The sequence below is a fragment of the Eptatretus burgeri genome, chromosome 8 (genome assembly GCF_056783735.1).
Source record: "Eptatretus burgeri isolate ZD-2024b chromosome 8, Ebu_testis_v1, whole genome shotgun sequence".
Lineage (NCBI taxonomy): Eukaryota > Metazoa > Chordata > Myxini > Myxiniformes > Myxinidae > Eptatretus > Eptatretus burgeri.
In genome coordinates, this window is record NC_140968.1 from 47,255,646 (window position 1) to 47,272,519 (window position 16,874).

The window sequence follows — 16,874 nt, forward strand, 5'->3', positions numbered from 1 at the left end:
CCATCCAAGCGCAACATGGCACTAAAGCAGATGGGGTATTATTTTCCTGCTGATAGAGCAGCCTCCCAGTACGTTATGACTAGGTTCAGGCTCCTGTACTGTCAGGCAATAAGTGCCAACCTGTTAAGACACACACCCTGTACCCTCTGGACAATGCAGCAACACTGCCCAGTGTAACCACAGCAACTAACCCAGATGGGGAAGCACACAACTCGGGTTCCCATTTCGCCAAATGGCATATTTGAGGAATGTTTTTGTGGCCGGATGTCCTTCCTGATGCCACCGCAGTATCAGCTGTGGACCTTGTCTTTGTTGAGAGAGACATACCTACAAGGCAGCAGGGTAATTTGTAATCAGTTTCCTTCTCCTCAGTGGACTGCCTACCAAGGCTGAAGAGCTCCACCTCCACCACATGAAGAGCTCTAAGTTGGGTTGGTGAGAGCAAAAGCATGTCCTCACATCTGAGAACCATCCACACTTCACTTCTAGGGTACCACCTTACTCCGAGATCCTCCAGACATTTAGCCAGTGCCCTCAAGAGCACTGTTACCATGGTGTACCATGAGAAGATAGTCTGGAAGTCTTGGCGAGGGTAGAGGCTATGTAGCGGAAGGAAGGACTTACACACTCGGCCTTCTTTTCGCTCACAGAGCTATCCGGTGGCCGTAGCTAAAAGCAAGGAGTGGTAAACCACAGCTCACCTAAGTACACCACTAGACGTATACACTTGCCCTGTTGGAAACCATCACCACACCTGGTAAAACAAAAAGCAAACCGATATTTATCCCCGTGCTTTTTGAAAAAAAAAATGGGGAGGATATTGTAATCGGCTGCGTCTGTCTGTCTAGTTCTTATTGTCTGGCTTGCTATATCTCCTCTTAAACAGTTGAGCAGAAATCCACTAAAACTGGTAGTTGTGATCACCACATCGCACAAAGGTGCAAGAGCAGTATCATTTTGGTCCCGACCAGGCTGGGGGGGGGGGAGGGGGGGTCAAAAGATCAAATACCAAAAACAAAATGGAATGACGGACACATTTTTTTGTGTACAGCACTTGTATACAGGACTTGGTGTTACTGAATGAGGAATCAGAGCTGCTGGGATTATGGGTTTCCTGGGTCAAAACTAAGATCCAGGATTTCAATGACATCTTGGATGTCCTGTCTGTGCCTGTTTGTGGTGAGGATGTTGAGGTTGTGGAGAGATTCACTGAACTTGGCAGTGATATTCATGTCTCTGCTGGCTGTGAGTCAGAGGTCAATAGACGTCTGGGTCAGGCCTGGGGAGTCATGGATTCACTGAATAATGGGGTGTGGCGCTGCAGGTACCTGTGCGGGAGGACGGAAGTCTGAGTCTTCAGGTCCTTGGTGCTTCCAGTCTTGCTCTATGGATGTGAGACTTGGACTCTGACCAAGGATCTGAGATGGAGACTTAATTCCTTTGGTACCAGGTCTCTTCGGAGAATTCTTGGCTATCGCTGGTCGGACTTTGTGTCCAACGAGCGGTTGCTGAGAGAGACTCAAATGAGATTTGTTACCTGCATAGTCCATGAGCATCAGTTGCGGCTGTATGGACATGTGGCTCGTTTTCCTGACGCTGATCCTGCTCACCAGATTCTCTTAGTGAGGGAGTCTCGTGAGTGGAGGAGGCCAATGGGCCGACCACGTTCCTCGTGGTTGCAGCAGGTTGATCGGCATCTCAAGGAGATGGGGATGGGCCTGGCATCTGCCTGGGAGATGGCCAGACTGAGGCCCCTGGAGCACCGGCGGAAAGTGGATGCAGCGACGCGCTGATGTGGTGCATGCTCCCATACCTGACCTGACCTAACCTGACCTTGGTGTCACAGAGGTCAAAACAGAAAAAAATATTTTTAACTCAAAATTTGATAGAGTCATTCCTGGTGGAACGTTGTGACATCTTTCAACTTTGCTTTTGGTAGGAAGTGTGGGGATTTGCGATGGCATGCCATCAACTTCACTCTAGTTCTTGTTGTCTTTGTCTTTTATGTGATTTATATACAAGCAACTTAGACATTGTAGAAAAAAAAAACGAATAAAATCTGAAGAATCATTATTTTCAGGAAGAATTAAAAATGTTTAAATTTAGGAGGGTCTGGGTGGGACTTAAAAACATTGAATAAATTAAATCCGACCTCAAAGCAGCGATCAACATGTAATTTGGCTCCATCCGTGTGTTATTATCTGTCTCCAACTTATTTAAATCCAAAAGCCACATTTAACGTTTATTTCACAAGACTGTGCCATTTTTAATCCAATAATATCATTTCGATCATTTCAACCCTGGTGTAACATCACATTATCAATTGATGACTATGAATGCTCGATAACAAATTAATCGTTTTAGCTCTGACTCTTGATTTCGAGATTTATCTCTAAAAATTACAACGCCACTGTAGTGTAAACGTTTTGGGATAAGGAACTAGGGTGCCACCAACTTCAAACCCATTGTTCTGCTGCACCGCACAGGCATTACAGCATACACATAGAAAAATAGAGCAGACACCTTTGCACAGAATGCAGAGCAATGAATGTACTGATATATTGGGTTACACACCACACAATCGGCTTTATTTTGACCCCTTTCTCCACAGGCAACCTTGACAGCCTCCAGAATTCCTGCAGTGCCCTGTGTAAAGCCGCTCCTGCTATCCGGGGCTCGAAGGGCAACGGGTGGCACGGAAATACCACACTTGAACCCCTACCGAGAACTTTTAAGTAGTCCATTGATTCCTGCACATCCTTGGCAGCTCAAGCTCTGGTCTCCCACTCAGATGAATGCACCATAGCAGAGTAATCCAATCACAACCCCATATGAAAAAAAAAAGAAGCCCTCGCAAACAAAATCACCACTCGCCAACATGCAATCACACACACTAAACAAACCCCTATACTCACAATTACATTCACAAACATATAAAACCTACACTCACAAACTCCAACACACACTAGCATACCACCTGTAGAAACATCACATACCTCAGAAGTGGGGAGTGGTACTTCTTTGAACAGGTTTGCAGCCTTTATATCTCCTCATCACGCTGCTGTGCTTCAGCTATGACAGTGAAATCGTTGATGTTAGATGCATTCAGAGCGTTTATGTCAACTAGGGAGAGTACATCTGCTGAAAAGTTGTTTTTGCCACTGATGTGCCTCAAGTCAATCGTGAACTGGGAGATGAAATTGAGATGTCGTACTACTCTTGGAGAGTGACGATCAGGTCCTGACTTTCGAGCATAGGTCAATGGCATTGTCCGTATAAATCAAGAATGTCCTCCCTTCTAGCATATGCCAAAAGTTTTTGACACCCAGGCATGCTGCCAGAACTTTTCTCCCAAACGTGCTATTTCTGGTCTCTGCAGGTTGAAAATCCTTTGAGAAAAAATAGAGTGGTTGCCAGATGTCATCTCCATTTTTTTTGCAAAACCCCTCCAACTCCTACGTCCGAGGCATCAATCAAGAGGGATTTTTTTGTATACATTGTCGAGGCTCGTATGAGAGTTAACACACAACGCATAGCAAGGGGGGAGGGGGGCATGAGACAAGAGGGGCAGGAGAGGGGAAACAAAACAGTGGGGAACAGAGACATTAGAAGATCTGTGGAAGGGAGAGGGATGGGGCGAGGAACATGGGGGTATACAAGATGGACATTACAGGGACTTTCAGGAAGGAAAGCAGGGAATTTGAAGGAGATGGGTTTCGGGTGGATTAACGGGGGTAGAAAAGATCGAGGTTTTGGATGGGGGAACTGCTGTTTTGGAAGATAAGAGGTAGTGGTGAATTGCTGTTTTGAAGGCCTGGAGGGAAGAATGGAATTTAAGGGAGTGTGGGAATTTATTCCAAAGGTGAGAAAAAAAGGAGGAATGAAAGAGTGAAGGTGAGCAGCGATTCCAGATTTTAGTAGTTCTACCAGAAGGGGCTTGTTGGCGGACCTCAAGCGACCTGCGGAAATATGGTGGGGACAAATTGCAGACAAAGTGGGGGGGGTGGGGGCGAGACCAGAGAGGAGACGGAAGAAGAAAGAAAGACCACCGATCTGCTGCGGTGAGTGAGTGAGAGGCCCAAAGACTCAGCCTCATTGCAGGAGATACCAATGATCCAAAATGCCTTGGTTTCCACAACATGAAGCCGAGAAAGGTGAGAGGCAGGAGCACCAGCCCAGAGGGGAGAGCAGTACTCCATCAGGCTACAGAAGAAAGCTTTGTATGTGGTCAGGAGCTCTGGTGGGCCGAGGAAGGACCTTGCACGACGAAGGATTCCCAGTCGGCGACTGGCTTTGGAGGCGAAGTTGGAAATGTGGCTTTCCCAGGAAAGACCATGGCAGATCGTGAGACCCAGAAGCTTGAATGAAAGGACTTCTTACAGAGGATTGTTGAGAAAGTAGATGGGGGTAGGTGGGGTGGGGGGGGGTTATAAACGGTCCTTTCAGAGAGACATTGTGAAAGTGTGAGATTTGTCTGGATTGAAAGACATGTTTGATGTTTGGACCAATTTGTGATTTTACCCAGATCTGTAGAGAGTGAAGAAGCTGCGGCTTGCTGGTCTGAGGGATGACAGATGGTACGACAGAGGGTGGAGTCATCAGAAAAGAGATAAAGAGAATTTTCCAGAGAGTCGGAGAGACCATTGATGAAGACCAGAAAATAACGGCCCAGAATGCTACCTTTAAGTACTCCAGCCTGGACAGGAAGAGGGGATGAGAGAACTCCATTTGGGGTCACACATTGGCTGCGACAGGAGAGGAAGTCTGCAAGCCATGAGTGGAGATGGCCTTGGATACCATTGGAAGAGAGTTTGGTGAGCAGGGCAGGGTGCCAGACCGTATCAAAAGCATGCGTTATGTCTCTGATTTCATACCTGGCATTGAGTACCTCCATCCATTGTTGGGAGAGCAGAAGCAGCATATCCAGGGGAGAGTGACCTGGTCTGAAACCAAATTGCTGATTGGAAATCAAACCATTGGAGAAGAAGAAGGATTTAATATCTGAAGTGATGATGGATTCCATAACCTTGCTGATGATTGGGAGAAGGCTGATTGGTCTGTAATTGCAGGGATCTGTTTTTGCACCTTTTTATGCAGGGCAGTGATGTTTGCTGATTTCCAAGCAGATAGCAGATCACCTTGAGCAAATGAGAGGGTGAATAGAACAGAGAGAGGGTGAGCAAGAGCAGAGGATTAGGTTTTTAGGACACGTGGGCTGATGCCGTCTGGACCGGTTGCAAAATCTGAGTTGAGGTTTGACAGCAAGCTCTCCACCTTGTCAGGAGAAAAGGACACAGAGTCCAGGGACAGTTGGGTGTGACTGGGTAAGGTGGGTACAGAAAGCGATGGGTTTCGGACACAATACAAGGTTTCAATGCAAACACCGAGTTTAGGCATTCAGCCTTTTCACATGCGGTATCAGCAGTGCGGCCATTTGAGGTAAGGGAGGGGATGGAGGGGGAGCATACACCAGAAACAGATTTGATTCGATGCCACCAGGATTTGGAGGAGGGAGAGAGGTTTGAGAGTTCAGACTTGAGATTCGAAAGATGTTGTTTTCTGGCTCTCCTGAGGGTACATACACACTTGTTCCGAGCTTTATGGAAGGAACTAAGATTGCCCTCAGTTTGGTTTGCTTTCCATGGGGCAAACCCAAGTTGTTTCAGGACAACTGCCTCGCCACAAGCGTCAGTGGGCGGGAGGAAGGGGAGGACAACTGAAGACGAGAGGGGATAAATCTGTGCATGAGGGAGAGCAAGTTTCTTTGAAAGAATTCCCAGGACGAGCTGATGTTGGAGAAAGTAGCGATGGGAGACCAGTCTCGAAGTTTGATGGCTGCTTTGAGGCCCTGCCAGTCAGCCTGAGTGAAATGGCAGACTCGACGGTGCTGAGGGGATTCTCTAATACCCGCCAGAGAGATGTTTAGAGATGTTTCGTGGCGTTTCAGCCTTGGGATGAACAAGCAGTGTGGCCTTGGCCAACCTCACATTCACCTCTTTGAAGGAAGACAATTATTTTTCATCCAGGGTGATGGGGTGATTTTTTTTTCTTATTCTTGGTGCATATTATACCCATCACTGGTTGGAATATGTCTTAGAATGGAACAGTTAGGGATGTGCAGTTGTGGATGGAACACCTGTTAAAATTCACAAGGCCAAGAAACTCCCTCAACTTGCACATTTATGTGGATGCAGGAAAAGCTTGTACAGTCTTGACTTTGTCCTCCAATGGGAAGATACCATGTTCATCTATGACGTGGCTGAGGATGGTGAGTGATGGCACCCCAAATCGGCACTTATTGGGATTGATGGGAATGCCATACTGAGCAAGTTGCTCGAAAAGTAATTGGAGGTGTGCCTCGTGTTCTTCCTCTGTAGGGCTGGCTACCAGCACATCATCAAGGTAAGTGCAGACGAAAAGGAGACCACTGATGACATCATCGATCAACCTCTGAAACGTCTGCACAGCCTTACACAAGCTGAATGGCATGTGAACAAACTCGTAGAGCCAAAAAAGGTGTTGTGATGGCTGTTTTATGTACGTCAGTCAGTTTCACTGGTATCTGGTGATATGCTCTAATGATGTCTATCTTGGAGAAAACACGTACCCCTTTGAGGGAGGATGAAAAATCCTGCAAACAGGAAATTGGATAGCAATCAGGAATGGTGCGTTGGTTAATTGCACGGTAGTGGCGACATTGCCACCACTTACCCAGTGAATTCTTCAGTACCATAGCAAGGGCGAAGACCAGTTTCTGTCAGATTGTCGCATGATGCCGCGTTCAAGCATGTGCTCGAACTCTGACTTGGCGATATTCAGACGATCTGGGGAAAGGCGCCATGGTTGTGCTGCAACTGGAAGTCCGCGAGTTACGATGTGGTGAGTGGTCGAGTGTTTGATCTCACAATCCCTGTTTACGGGACGAGCAATCTCTTGGGTATTCACGAAGGAGGGTGTCATAACGTGAAGTAGATGTAGCTTTCACGAACATGGGGTGATGGAGGGTGTAGGATTGATGATTGCCCGCACAGTGAGGTTGGTCATGGTGTCAATGAGCTTGAGATGTTTGACATCCACTCGCAGGCCAAATTGATAAAGACAATCAGCCCTGATCATGGGTGTAAGCAACTCAGCAACCCGATTATCCATCAAAATATTATTCGCAGTCCAAGATCCAGCATTCAAGATCTCTCTGGTATGTGGGTGAGTGCTTTGCTGCCTGCAGCTGGATTGATGTAGGATGGCCTTTGCTTTTGTAAAACGATTATAAAAAAAACACTCACTTCAGCATCAGTATCAAAGAAAAACCTGGTATCTGTTGCCTTGTCAGTTATGTAGAATCGGCGACTAGATGTGTCACTGCCAGGTTAACTTGTTGCCACTCGTCGCTGGTGTTGAAATGCCACTGCTCCGAAGGTTGTGACTGGTATGAGCATGGGCTGATGCATTTGAGAGCCATTACTCCATGCTTCCAATGATATCAGCACATTTATGCAGTGTGTTGGTGGGCACTTGAGCTGGGACTATGTTATCAAGAATTAAAACTCGGCATTGAAAATATGGCTCATCAATTGCAATGAAATTTAGACACAGGAGGAATCTATAAATCAATAATGTATATGCTGTACTTAAATCCCATTTTTGCCAACACCATTATCCAACTTGACCTCCACATGTATTTCTTTTTAAATAACCCAAGAATACACTCCAGTTTAATCAATCCCTCGTGAAAACTTGTAAGCATACTCAGCCCGATGGTTGTTTAACAGTTAAGGTGGCTGGCTTGAGATCTTAATGTCTTGAGTTCAATCCCCTGTCATGCTATAAATTAACAGCAGGTGGATTGACTCAGTCTGTCATCCTTCTATGGTTGGAAAAATGAGGACCAGTTCTGGGAAAAATGATCCAGCCATTCGAGTATCATTTGTTGGAGTGGCGACCAATCCAGGATTGTGCCATCTTGCCAATGAAACCACCTATGCACCTGATGGCATGAAAGGAATGGTGATTAGTCCCCTACTGGTTTCAGCGAAGGGGATGATAGGTTTGCTCTCTGTCTGTCTGTCTGTCCATCCGTCCCACTTGTGGTTTTTTCGACTTTTTTTCCCATACACCTTAACATATTCAACTGAAACTTGGTACATGGTTTTTATTATGAAAAGTTACAGAACAAGTTCCAGTTTCAGGGCGTTTCATCAATGTTTCAGAGTTATTGCCCTTTTTGGACTTGGAAAATGTCACATCAGTAGCTATCGTGTGCAGCCTGTGGCTGTTGGTTGCATCATTTTCTAGGGGTGCGGCTGTGCCGTTGATGCTGTGCCCTTCTACCAGTACACTGGTACTCATTTCACCGACCTCAGAAGGATGACAGGCTGAATCAACCCCACCTGGTTTAAATTCAACAGCCATCAGGGTCTCAAGCTCAAGACCCTAAAATCTTAAGCCAGCCACCTTACCCGTTAAGCCAACACCATGCTGATCACATTGGTTGGGGACATATATTGCAAAGCAATTCTCGCTCTTGTTATTAGTCCCCTACCGGCAGAGGCGCCGAGGGAGGGGGAGGGGGGAGGGGCAGGTGGGGTAACTACTTTGGGGCCCAGAACTAATAGGGGGCTGTAATTATTCCTTCAAATTTTTGTTTCACATCATGATTGTGCTGATAAAACACCAAGGCAGCTATATTTTGTGTCTCCCTTCAAGCCACTCCCTGGCATTACCTGGCATGGGCAATGACAGAGTGATTCCCTGGCATGGGCAATGACAGCCTCCCTTTGTAAAACAAGGACAAATGTGTCCAAGAGCTGCGTCCTAAAGGTTTTGTCTTCACCAGAAGAACAACAACAACAACAACTTCCGATATTTCGTCACATGCCTTGATGGAGCCAATAGCGAAACCCGTCATGGAGGCTCCTCGTTCATGACAAGAAAATAGTATTTAAATAAGAAGAATAAAAAAAAAAGAATTAAAAAAAAATAAGAAAAATTACAATACATTAAATGGAATAATCTTTAAATAGTAACGTGAACTTTTCGAAACTTTAAAGCAAATGTCCGAATATATTTAAAAGTTCATGATAGACGCTCTCAAAAGGCACCGTCTATGTGAGGTTGTGTACAGGTGTTTAGTATTTAAGGAGATCCGGATCCTGTATATAAAAGAGAGGCATCCTAAATGTTTTGTCTGAGGAAGAAGAAGCAGAAAAAGAAGCAGCAGCAGAAGAAGAAGAAGAAGAAGAAGAAGCAGAAGAAGAAGCAGCAGCAGAAGAAGAAGAAGAAGAAGAAGAGGAAGAAGAAGAGGAAGAAGAAGAGCAAGAAGATGAGGACGAAGAAGAGGAAGAAGAAGAGGAAGAAGATGAGGAAGAAGAAGAGGCAGAAGAAGAGGAAGACGAAGAGGAAGAAGAAGAGGAAGAAGAAGAGGAAGAAGAAGAAGAAGAAGAAGAAGAAGAAGAACAACAAGAACAACAAGAACAACAAGAACAACAAGAACAACAACAACAACAACAACAACAACAACGCGGAGCTCTCTTAGAGCCAGCGTCGCCAGCGTTAGCAACGCGACGCAGTGGAAAACACATTTTTTGAAGGGAGCCCGACACTTAGTATTTCCCCAGAGCCCATTCTGGCTCTCGTTGGCCCTGCCCACCGGTTTCAGCGGAGGGGACTTTAGGCTTGCTGTCCGTCTGCGTCCATCCATCCGTCCTTCCATCTCACCATGTGGTTTTTCAGACTTTTTCCCAAACCCTATTACATATTCAACTGAAACTTGGTACATGGCTTTATTATAAGTTACAGAACAAGTTCGAGTTTCAGGACGTTTCGTAATATTTCAGTATTATGCCCTTTTTAGACTTGCAAAATATCACATATTATACATGGGTCAGTGTTCAACTGCTCCGACTCCACCCCACCACTTTACTCCCATTGGCTGTACAGTTGGCCTAATTCCACCCCGATGAAATCATGCGCCACTGTTGCTTAAAGCAGCACAGATCAGCAGACCGCAGGCTTTATGCCTGGGTGTTAGTCCATGACCCAGTGCAATTGAAAGGATCCCAGGTATATAACCACAATGTATGATATATACACATAAGCCGTACGCATGTTTTAGCTTCATGTACACGTGGTTATTTTTTAGTATGAAATCGGCGAACCCTATAAACGAACGCATCACGGTGGGTTATAAAGGGTTCTTCTTCTTCATTTTTGTTCTGGTCTCGGCTTGAGCATGCGTTAAAGCAAACTAATTTTTATCTCCATTTCTTCTCCTTGTTTTCTTTATTGGTTTCTCATCTACAAAAGATATCAGTAAATGAACATTGCATTTCCTTGTATTTTTCCGAATAGGCCCAAACACGGTGCGTTAGAGAGGCTCGAGCGTGCGTTAGACGCAAACAAGTTTTTCTCTCCTCAACATTCATTGGGTAGGGGACATATATTTCAAAGGGACATGTATTGCAAAGCAATTCTCGTTCTTGTTAATATTAAACGCATATGGGACAGCCGACTTGACACCTTATTAAAGGACTACATGCTTCGTTCTGCAGTACACCTAATCAAACGACACCATAAATGGCAATTTTAATCATTTCCAGCTTTATGGTGGAATAAATTCAGGACCAGACAGCTTGAGGAAAGCATGTTACTCACGAAGTTTATCCTGTGATCCTTCAGCCAACAACACTTGATCTTCGATGGAAGTTTCCCATTCAAGTACAAACCAGACTCCACTCAGTTTCGCATCCAAGCCCTGATAAGTACATTTATCTGATGCTGAAATTTTGAAACAGTTTATTTGACCCAGTCTTCTGAATTAAAGTATTCAGATCAGCATATCTATCCATTACGCATTAACATTCATCAATTATTAACCCCATGGCTGGCAATCATCTGGCCTGTTCCAATTTAGTCTTCCTTTCCTTTGAGGATCACCATTCATGGAACTTCTTGAACGACCCTCTACAGAATGACAAAGCGCCATCTACATCATATTCGGGACACAAAAATTTTGGAAAGTTTGTCCCAATCTTCCCCCTCCCCTCCCCCACCTGTATGATGTCCGATACATTCCTCCTCCCCTTGTCCTTCCAACCACTTTATCCTTATGTCTCCTTTACCACTGAAATCCACTACTACCTCCCGTTTTACCCCAATCCTCTTTTCCTGTCTTGGTTTCAGAATTTTTTTCTCAATTTAGCTCCTAATCTCGTTTCAAACCTCCCCCACCCCAACACACCTCGCAACATGTTTCCTCATTTGGCTTATATTACCAGAAAAGGTCTGTTATTCATACAAAATTAGTATTGAAATATGAAATGGGATACAAACTGAACAATAAACCTTCTCGTCATGGAGTTACTGGATTCAGTGAGGTATAGATCAGAACATGCCTAGATATGAACCAGAAATGCAGTTTAGGTAGCCGGGATCTAAATAATCACCCTGGCTACAAAAAACACAACAAACATGCCCAAGGGCCTCCAGAACTGCTGGGAATTCAGACAAGGGGATAAACCCGAACAGTCGGAACATTTTGGTGCACTGTTATACTTATCCAATTAATGAGCATCCATGACTCTTAATTACCAATATAACATAAACTCCCATTGGATTATCATTCGGTAAGACCATGGTTCTCTATGTATGGTACACGTTCCTCTGTATGCCAGCCGTATCTATACCTTACCTCAATTGTACTCCATCCGAATATCTAACCTTCGTTGAACACCCTCTCAATATCCACCTTGCTATGTTACAAAGAAATATCTCACAGAATGTGAATTTTGCATCGTTGAACATCAATCTTTTATCAACTGTAAGTTGATAAAAAGGTATGCTCATCACCATGAGAATCAGGGCTTTACTTTGCTTTGCTTCCCACGGCGGTGTGTTTTGATCCACGTATTTTGCTTGATCCCTCCCGATTTGCTCCGGAGAACATATGCGATCTTGGTGTTGAAGGCAAAATATTTTGCTTTGAAGCACAAGTTATTTAAATGAAGATACTACTGACAGCCGTGCCCCCCACCCCCTCCACAGGCGGGTGCAGCTTCTTCCCTCTCTTAAGACCGAGGGAAAAAAATTCACAAGCTGATCACAGGCATGGAATATGTCTTTCAATCCTGACAAATCCCACACTCACTATCTCTCTCCGAAAGGACTGTGGCAAACCCTCCTATCTACTTCCTTATCAATCCTCTTGAGGAGGTTCAGTCATTCAAACTCCTGGGTCTCACCATCAGCCATGATCTTTCTTAGGAAAACCACATTTCAAAGTTGGCCTCCAAAGTCAGCCGCCAAATGGACATCCTCCATCGTACAAAGTCTTTCCTTGGCACAACTGAACTCCTATCTACCTACAAGGTCTTCATCCACAGCTTGATGGAGTACTGCTCTCCCCTCTGGGCTGGCTCCCCTGCCTCACATTTTGCTCAGCTTCACGCCATGGAAACCACGGCCTTCACGATTATTGGAATCTCCAGCAAAGAAGTTGAGTCTATGGCCCATCACTTCACCATCGCAGACAGGTCAGTGGTCTCTCTGTCTTGTACCGCCTCCTTTCTGGTCTTGCACCCCCTGCCCGTTCCATGATTTGTTCCCCCTTCTCCCCCCCCAGGTTTCTGCAGGGCTCACACAGTCCACCATGAACCTCCTTATGGTGAAACTATCTAAATCCAGGATCACTGCTCACCTCCACTCAATTGTTCCTCTTTTGTTCTCATCTGTGGAACCAACTTCTCCATCCTCTTCATTCTTATTCTTCCCTCAAATTTTTCAAAAGACAACTGTTCACCATCATCTCAGATCATCCCTGATACAAAACAATGATATTTTCTACCCTCGTCACCCACCCCCCCCCCCAAATCCCACCCCAATCCCTCCTCCTTCCAAATTTCCAGTTTTCCCCATTGAGAGTTCCCTTCTATATCCATCTTGTCCACCCCTATGCATCCTCTCCTGCCCCCCATTCCTCTTCACACCCATTGTTTGTCCAAGTCTCCTTCTGTCTTGGACTTCGGCCCTGCTGTTGTTGCCCTCCCCCTCCCCCCACCCCAACTGTTCCTTTTGTCCTGTTTTTCCTTTTCCCTTCAGTGTACAAGCCTCGACGATGTATACAAACATTTCTTTAACAATAAAAAAAAACAACCTCGTGGTATGGTCGGAGATCAGAGATGCCAATATGAGTTCCCTTACAATGTATTTCAATGCAAGAGGAGACCGTTAAACTCATCAAGCCTGCACATGGTTACCAACCTATGGTTGTTTGTCCATGCTCTATCCTTTATAAATGTGAGCGTTAGGTAAGAAAGCAGCAAATACCATTTTAATGTCTTTGTTATGACTCGGCCATGGTTCGAACCACTGACCAGAAAAGATGCTTCAACCATTTACGTTACCAAGTCTGATAATTATCAGTGCTTTTGTCGACAGGGAACTTCAGCTCATTCCTGGCCCTGCGTGTTGTGTGCTCAGTGCTTCATTCCAAGTCACTATGGTGAAAGACATGCTCACCTGTTTACCCAAATGCCTTTGAAAAGCTCCTGTGACTCACGCAGTCGATTCTGACTCGCATCCTCCATGAGCACCATGTTGTAGCTGCTGCTGCTTACCACAAAGATGATGGCTGTCACATCTAGGGTAGGCGTAGGCATCCGACGGGTGTAATATGTTGCATTTCAGCCTTAGACAAGTCAATATTAAGATTTATTTTGGCTTTTACTATGGAATAAGTATTCTCTCCCTGTAATATCACAAACATCTACTCCATACCACATTAATTACCATTTAATTGTATCTCTGGAGCCTGGTGTTGGCTTTGCAGTTAAGGTGGCTGGCTTGGGACCTTAGTCTTGAGTTCAAGCCCTGGTCGACCATTGAATTAACACCAGGTGGGGTTGGCTCAGCCTGTCATCTTTCAAAGGTTGGCAAAATGAGTACCATTCAGGGAACCTGCGTCAGAGTGGCGACCTGTCCAGGACTGTACTCTTTGCCAGTGAAACTGCTTCAGCAACCCTACGTGCCTTTACAGCATGAAAGGAATGGTAAAAAAATATTGTATCTCTACATCCTGCTTTAGACACTTAATACACATCTGTCTCTCTTTCTCTCTCCTCTCTACTATCTCTACTATCTCTACTATCTCTTCTATCTCTTCTATCTCTTCTATCTCTTCTATCTCTTCTATCTCTTCTATCTCTTCTATCTCTTCTATCTCTTCTATCTCCTCTATCTCCTCTATCTCCTCTATCTCCTCTCTCTCTCTCTCTCTCTCTCTCTCTCTCTCTCTCTCTCTCTCTCTCTCTCTCTCTCTCTCTCTCTCTCTCTCTTTCTCTCTCTCTCTCTGCCTCTGCCATCAGTCATTTTCACTCCAGAACAACATCAAACATCAGAAAAAAGTAAATAATTATTGGATTACCCAAACAACAGCTATAAATCCCTCTATTGACTTAGCAATTAAGTTTAGTGGCCTGCCTCTGTAAAAATTAGTTAAATCATGCTCAATGTACAGCAGTAAATCTCTCGGGTCAGTGGATACAACTATATCTCTCATAATAGCTAAGGCAAACAACACTTCTTCCTGATGAAACCTGGTGTCTTAATTACGAGCCGAAAGTGAAGCCATGCTCAACTATGCAGAATGGTCTGTTGTTTTGTTTCTGAAAAAGTTCAGACCATATGGGTCCATCAGGGAGGGACGACAAAGATCTATCAGAATTCACCCAATCGTTTATTTGACGACATGTTGGAATTTTGTCAGAATTGGCCGTACCACGTGGTAAAATGGTGAATGATGGCTACTTCAAAATGTCAACAAGTGATTTATTGTGACAATGTGATGGGACGTTCAATGTATTACTGCTCTCCCCCTCTGAGCTTGCCACTTGTGCCCTTGCATCACACCTTTTTCAGATTGATGTGGTGGAAACTAAGGCCTTCAAAATTATTGTTACCTCGTGTGATGAATCTGAGCCCATCACTTTCACATCGCAGACAGGTTGGTGGTCTCTCTATCTTCTACCGCCTCCTTTCTGGACTTGCACCCGCTGCCCTTTCTATGCTCTGTCCCATTCTCAACCCCCCCCCACCACTGCCCAGGTTTCTGCAGGATGCACACAGTCCACCATCAACCCTCTTCTTGTGAAACTCTCAAAATACAGAATCACTGCTCACCTCCACTCCGTCATTCCTCTTTTCTCTCACCTGTGGAACCAACTTCGTCAGTCTGTTCAATCTCACTTTTCCCTCCAGGGCATAAAGATAATTGTACACCACCATCTCAGGTCACCCCCCATCCATAGCCATGATTTTTTTTACCCTCATTGCTCCCCCCCCCCCAGATGGTGGACAAGATTAATGGGGTGGATGGGTTTACTTGCACACTAATGCATGGCCATGAGGTGGACAAGTTGGATGCAGAAGGATTTGAGAGTTTGCAGCTGTATCCATCTTGTTCACCCCTGTGTCCTCCCCGAGCACTCATTTTTCCCCACATCCATGATTTATTCAAGTCTCCCTCTATTTTGTCCCCAATCCTGCCGTCGGAGCATTTCACCATCCCTCTTCCCGCGATCCTTTTTGTTCTCTTACGTCCTGGTCCATTCTGTGTTCGAGCTCCTCCTCGACTCTGTGTATAAAAAGAAAGAGACCAATTCCTTTGACAAAGTGGGAAGTTTTTCCACACCTATCCTATTCGCTCATTTTAAGTTTCATGATTTCCAACTGCTCCTTAAAATATAAAACAATCTCAAGAGAAGGCATTTTGCTCCCGGTCACAAGGTCAACTGAGCCGTATCTATGTACGAAGAAACACTGGGGAGGGATATTTATGTTCTTCCTTAAAAAGGTTGATGGTGGAATGCTGGTTGGTGGAACCAAGTGTAATGACAATAGTAGAACTGACAATGAAAAATAATATAATTATAATTTAAGGTTGTCAATTAAAAATGTTGTCTCTTTCATCCATGTCCTTCCACATCAACTTCTCCCGATCAAACATTTTTCAAACTCTGCTTTATGACCTTTCAGCACAACTAAGCCGAGTGATAACCTTGCCCGTTGATGAATCCAACTTTGTGCTTATCAACAAATTCTTTGCATCACCCACCATTGAAGCACTGAATCCATTTCCGCCGTTCATCCCTCTGCCCCCCGACATCAAACATGCTGTGGAGACAATGTGATTTGTTGTTGAGAGAGTAACAGTGCCATTTCAATGTTAAAAAAAAAAACAAAGATAAGAATATGACAGAGAAGATGAGTGTGTAAGTGAATCTATCTTGGGAATTCCCATTCCAAACTAACCTCATGCCCCCACACCCCCTACCCCTCCACAGCCAGCTCCTGATTGGTGCTCAGCCATCAATCCCTGTCCTTTAACTTTGCTCAGTCACTCACTGGAAATTAACTTTGTCCACAGTAAACCTTGTCTCGAAGATTCCAGAGGTAAGAACGCGGCACCGCAAAACGTCCTTGCAGGGAAGACAGGGAAAGGACATTAAAAAGTCAAACAATGATCAAAAGGTATTTTTGATGAAACATAACAAAAGTGAAAGACAAGTTGGAGGGTAAAGCATGATGGTGGTGGTTAGTGAAATAATGAGGGAAGATTGATTGCTCCACCTGATTACTCGGTGAATAATCCTTTTTCCTCACTTCATCCAAACGATCCAAAAAACTTCATGAAGGATAGAAGATGAAGGACAGCAGAGGAGGGTGGGTGACATAATCAAATCAATATCAAGTTGCAGCTGAACCGTTGCACACCCACCCCCCCCCCCAAAAAAAAAAAACCTCGTTCAAATTGGGTTTTCATTTAATTGTATTTTTACAAACTACAGTATAATATCAGTATCACGAAATATGTAGATGATGTG

The 16,874-nt window shown here is 44.7% G+C and overlaps 1 protein-coding gene across 4 annotated transcripts in view; it reads right to left on the minus strand.

The window, feature by feature from the left end:
• LOC147021673 (guanine nucleotide-binding protein G(olf) subunit alpha-like) overlaps window positions 1-16,874 on the minus strand; it is a 191,455-nt gene that overhangs the window by 14,516 nt on the left and 160,065 nt on the right. For all 4 annotated transcript variants that reach the window (XM_085891902.1, XM_085891903.1, XM_085891904.1 and 1 more), the window contains 4 exons: window positions 16,621-16,675; window positions 16,396-16,469; window positions 16,106-16,164; window positions 13,513-13,633 (listed from right to left, as the gene is read on the minus strand). In XM_085891902.1, coding sequence (XP_085748028.1) covers window positions 13,513-13,633; window positions 16,106-16,164; window positions 16,396-16,469; window positions 16,621-16,675 — 309 coding nt within the window. The remainder of the gene's footprint in view (window positions 1-13,512; window positions 13,634-16,105; window positions 16,165-16,395; window positions 16,470-16,620; window positions 16,676-16,874) is intronic.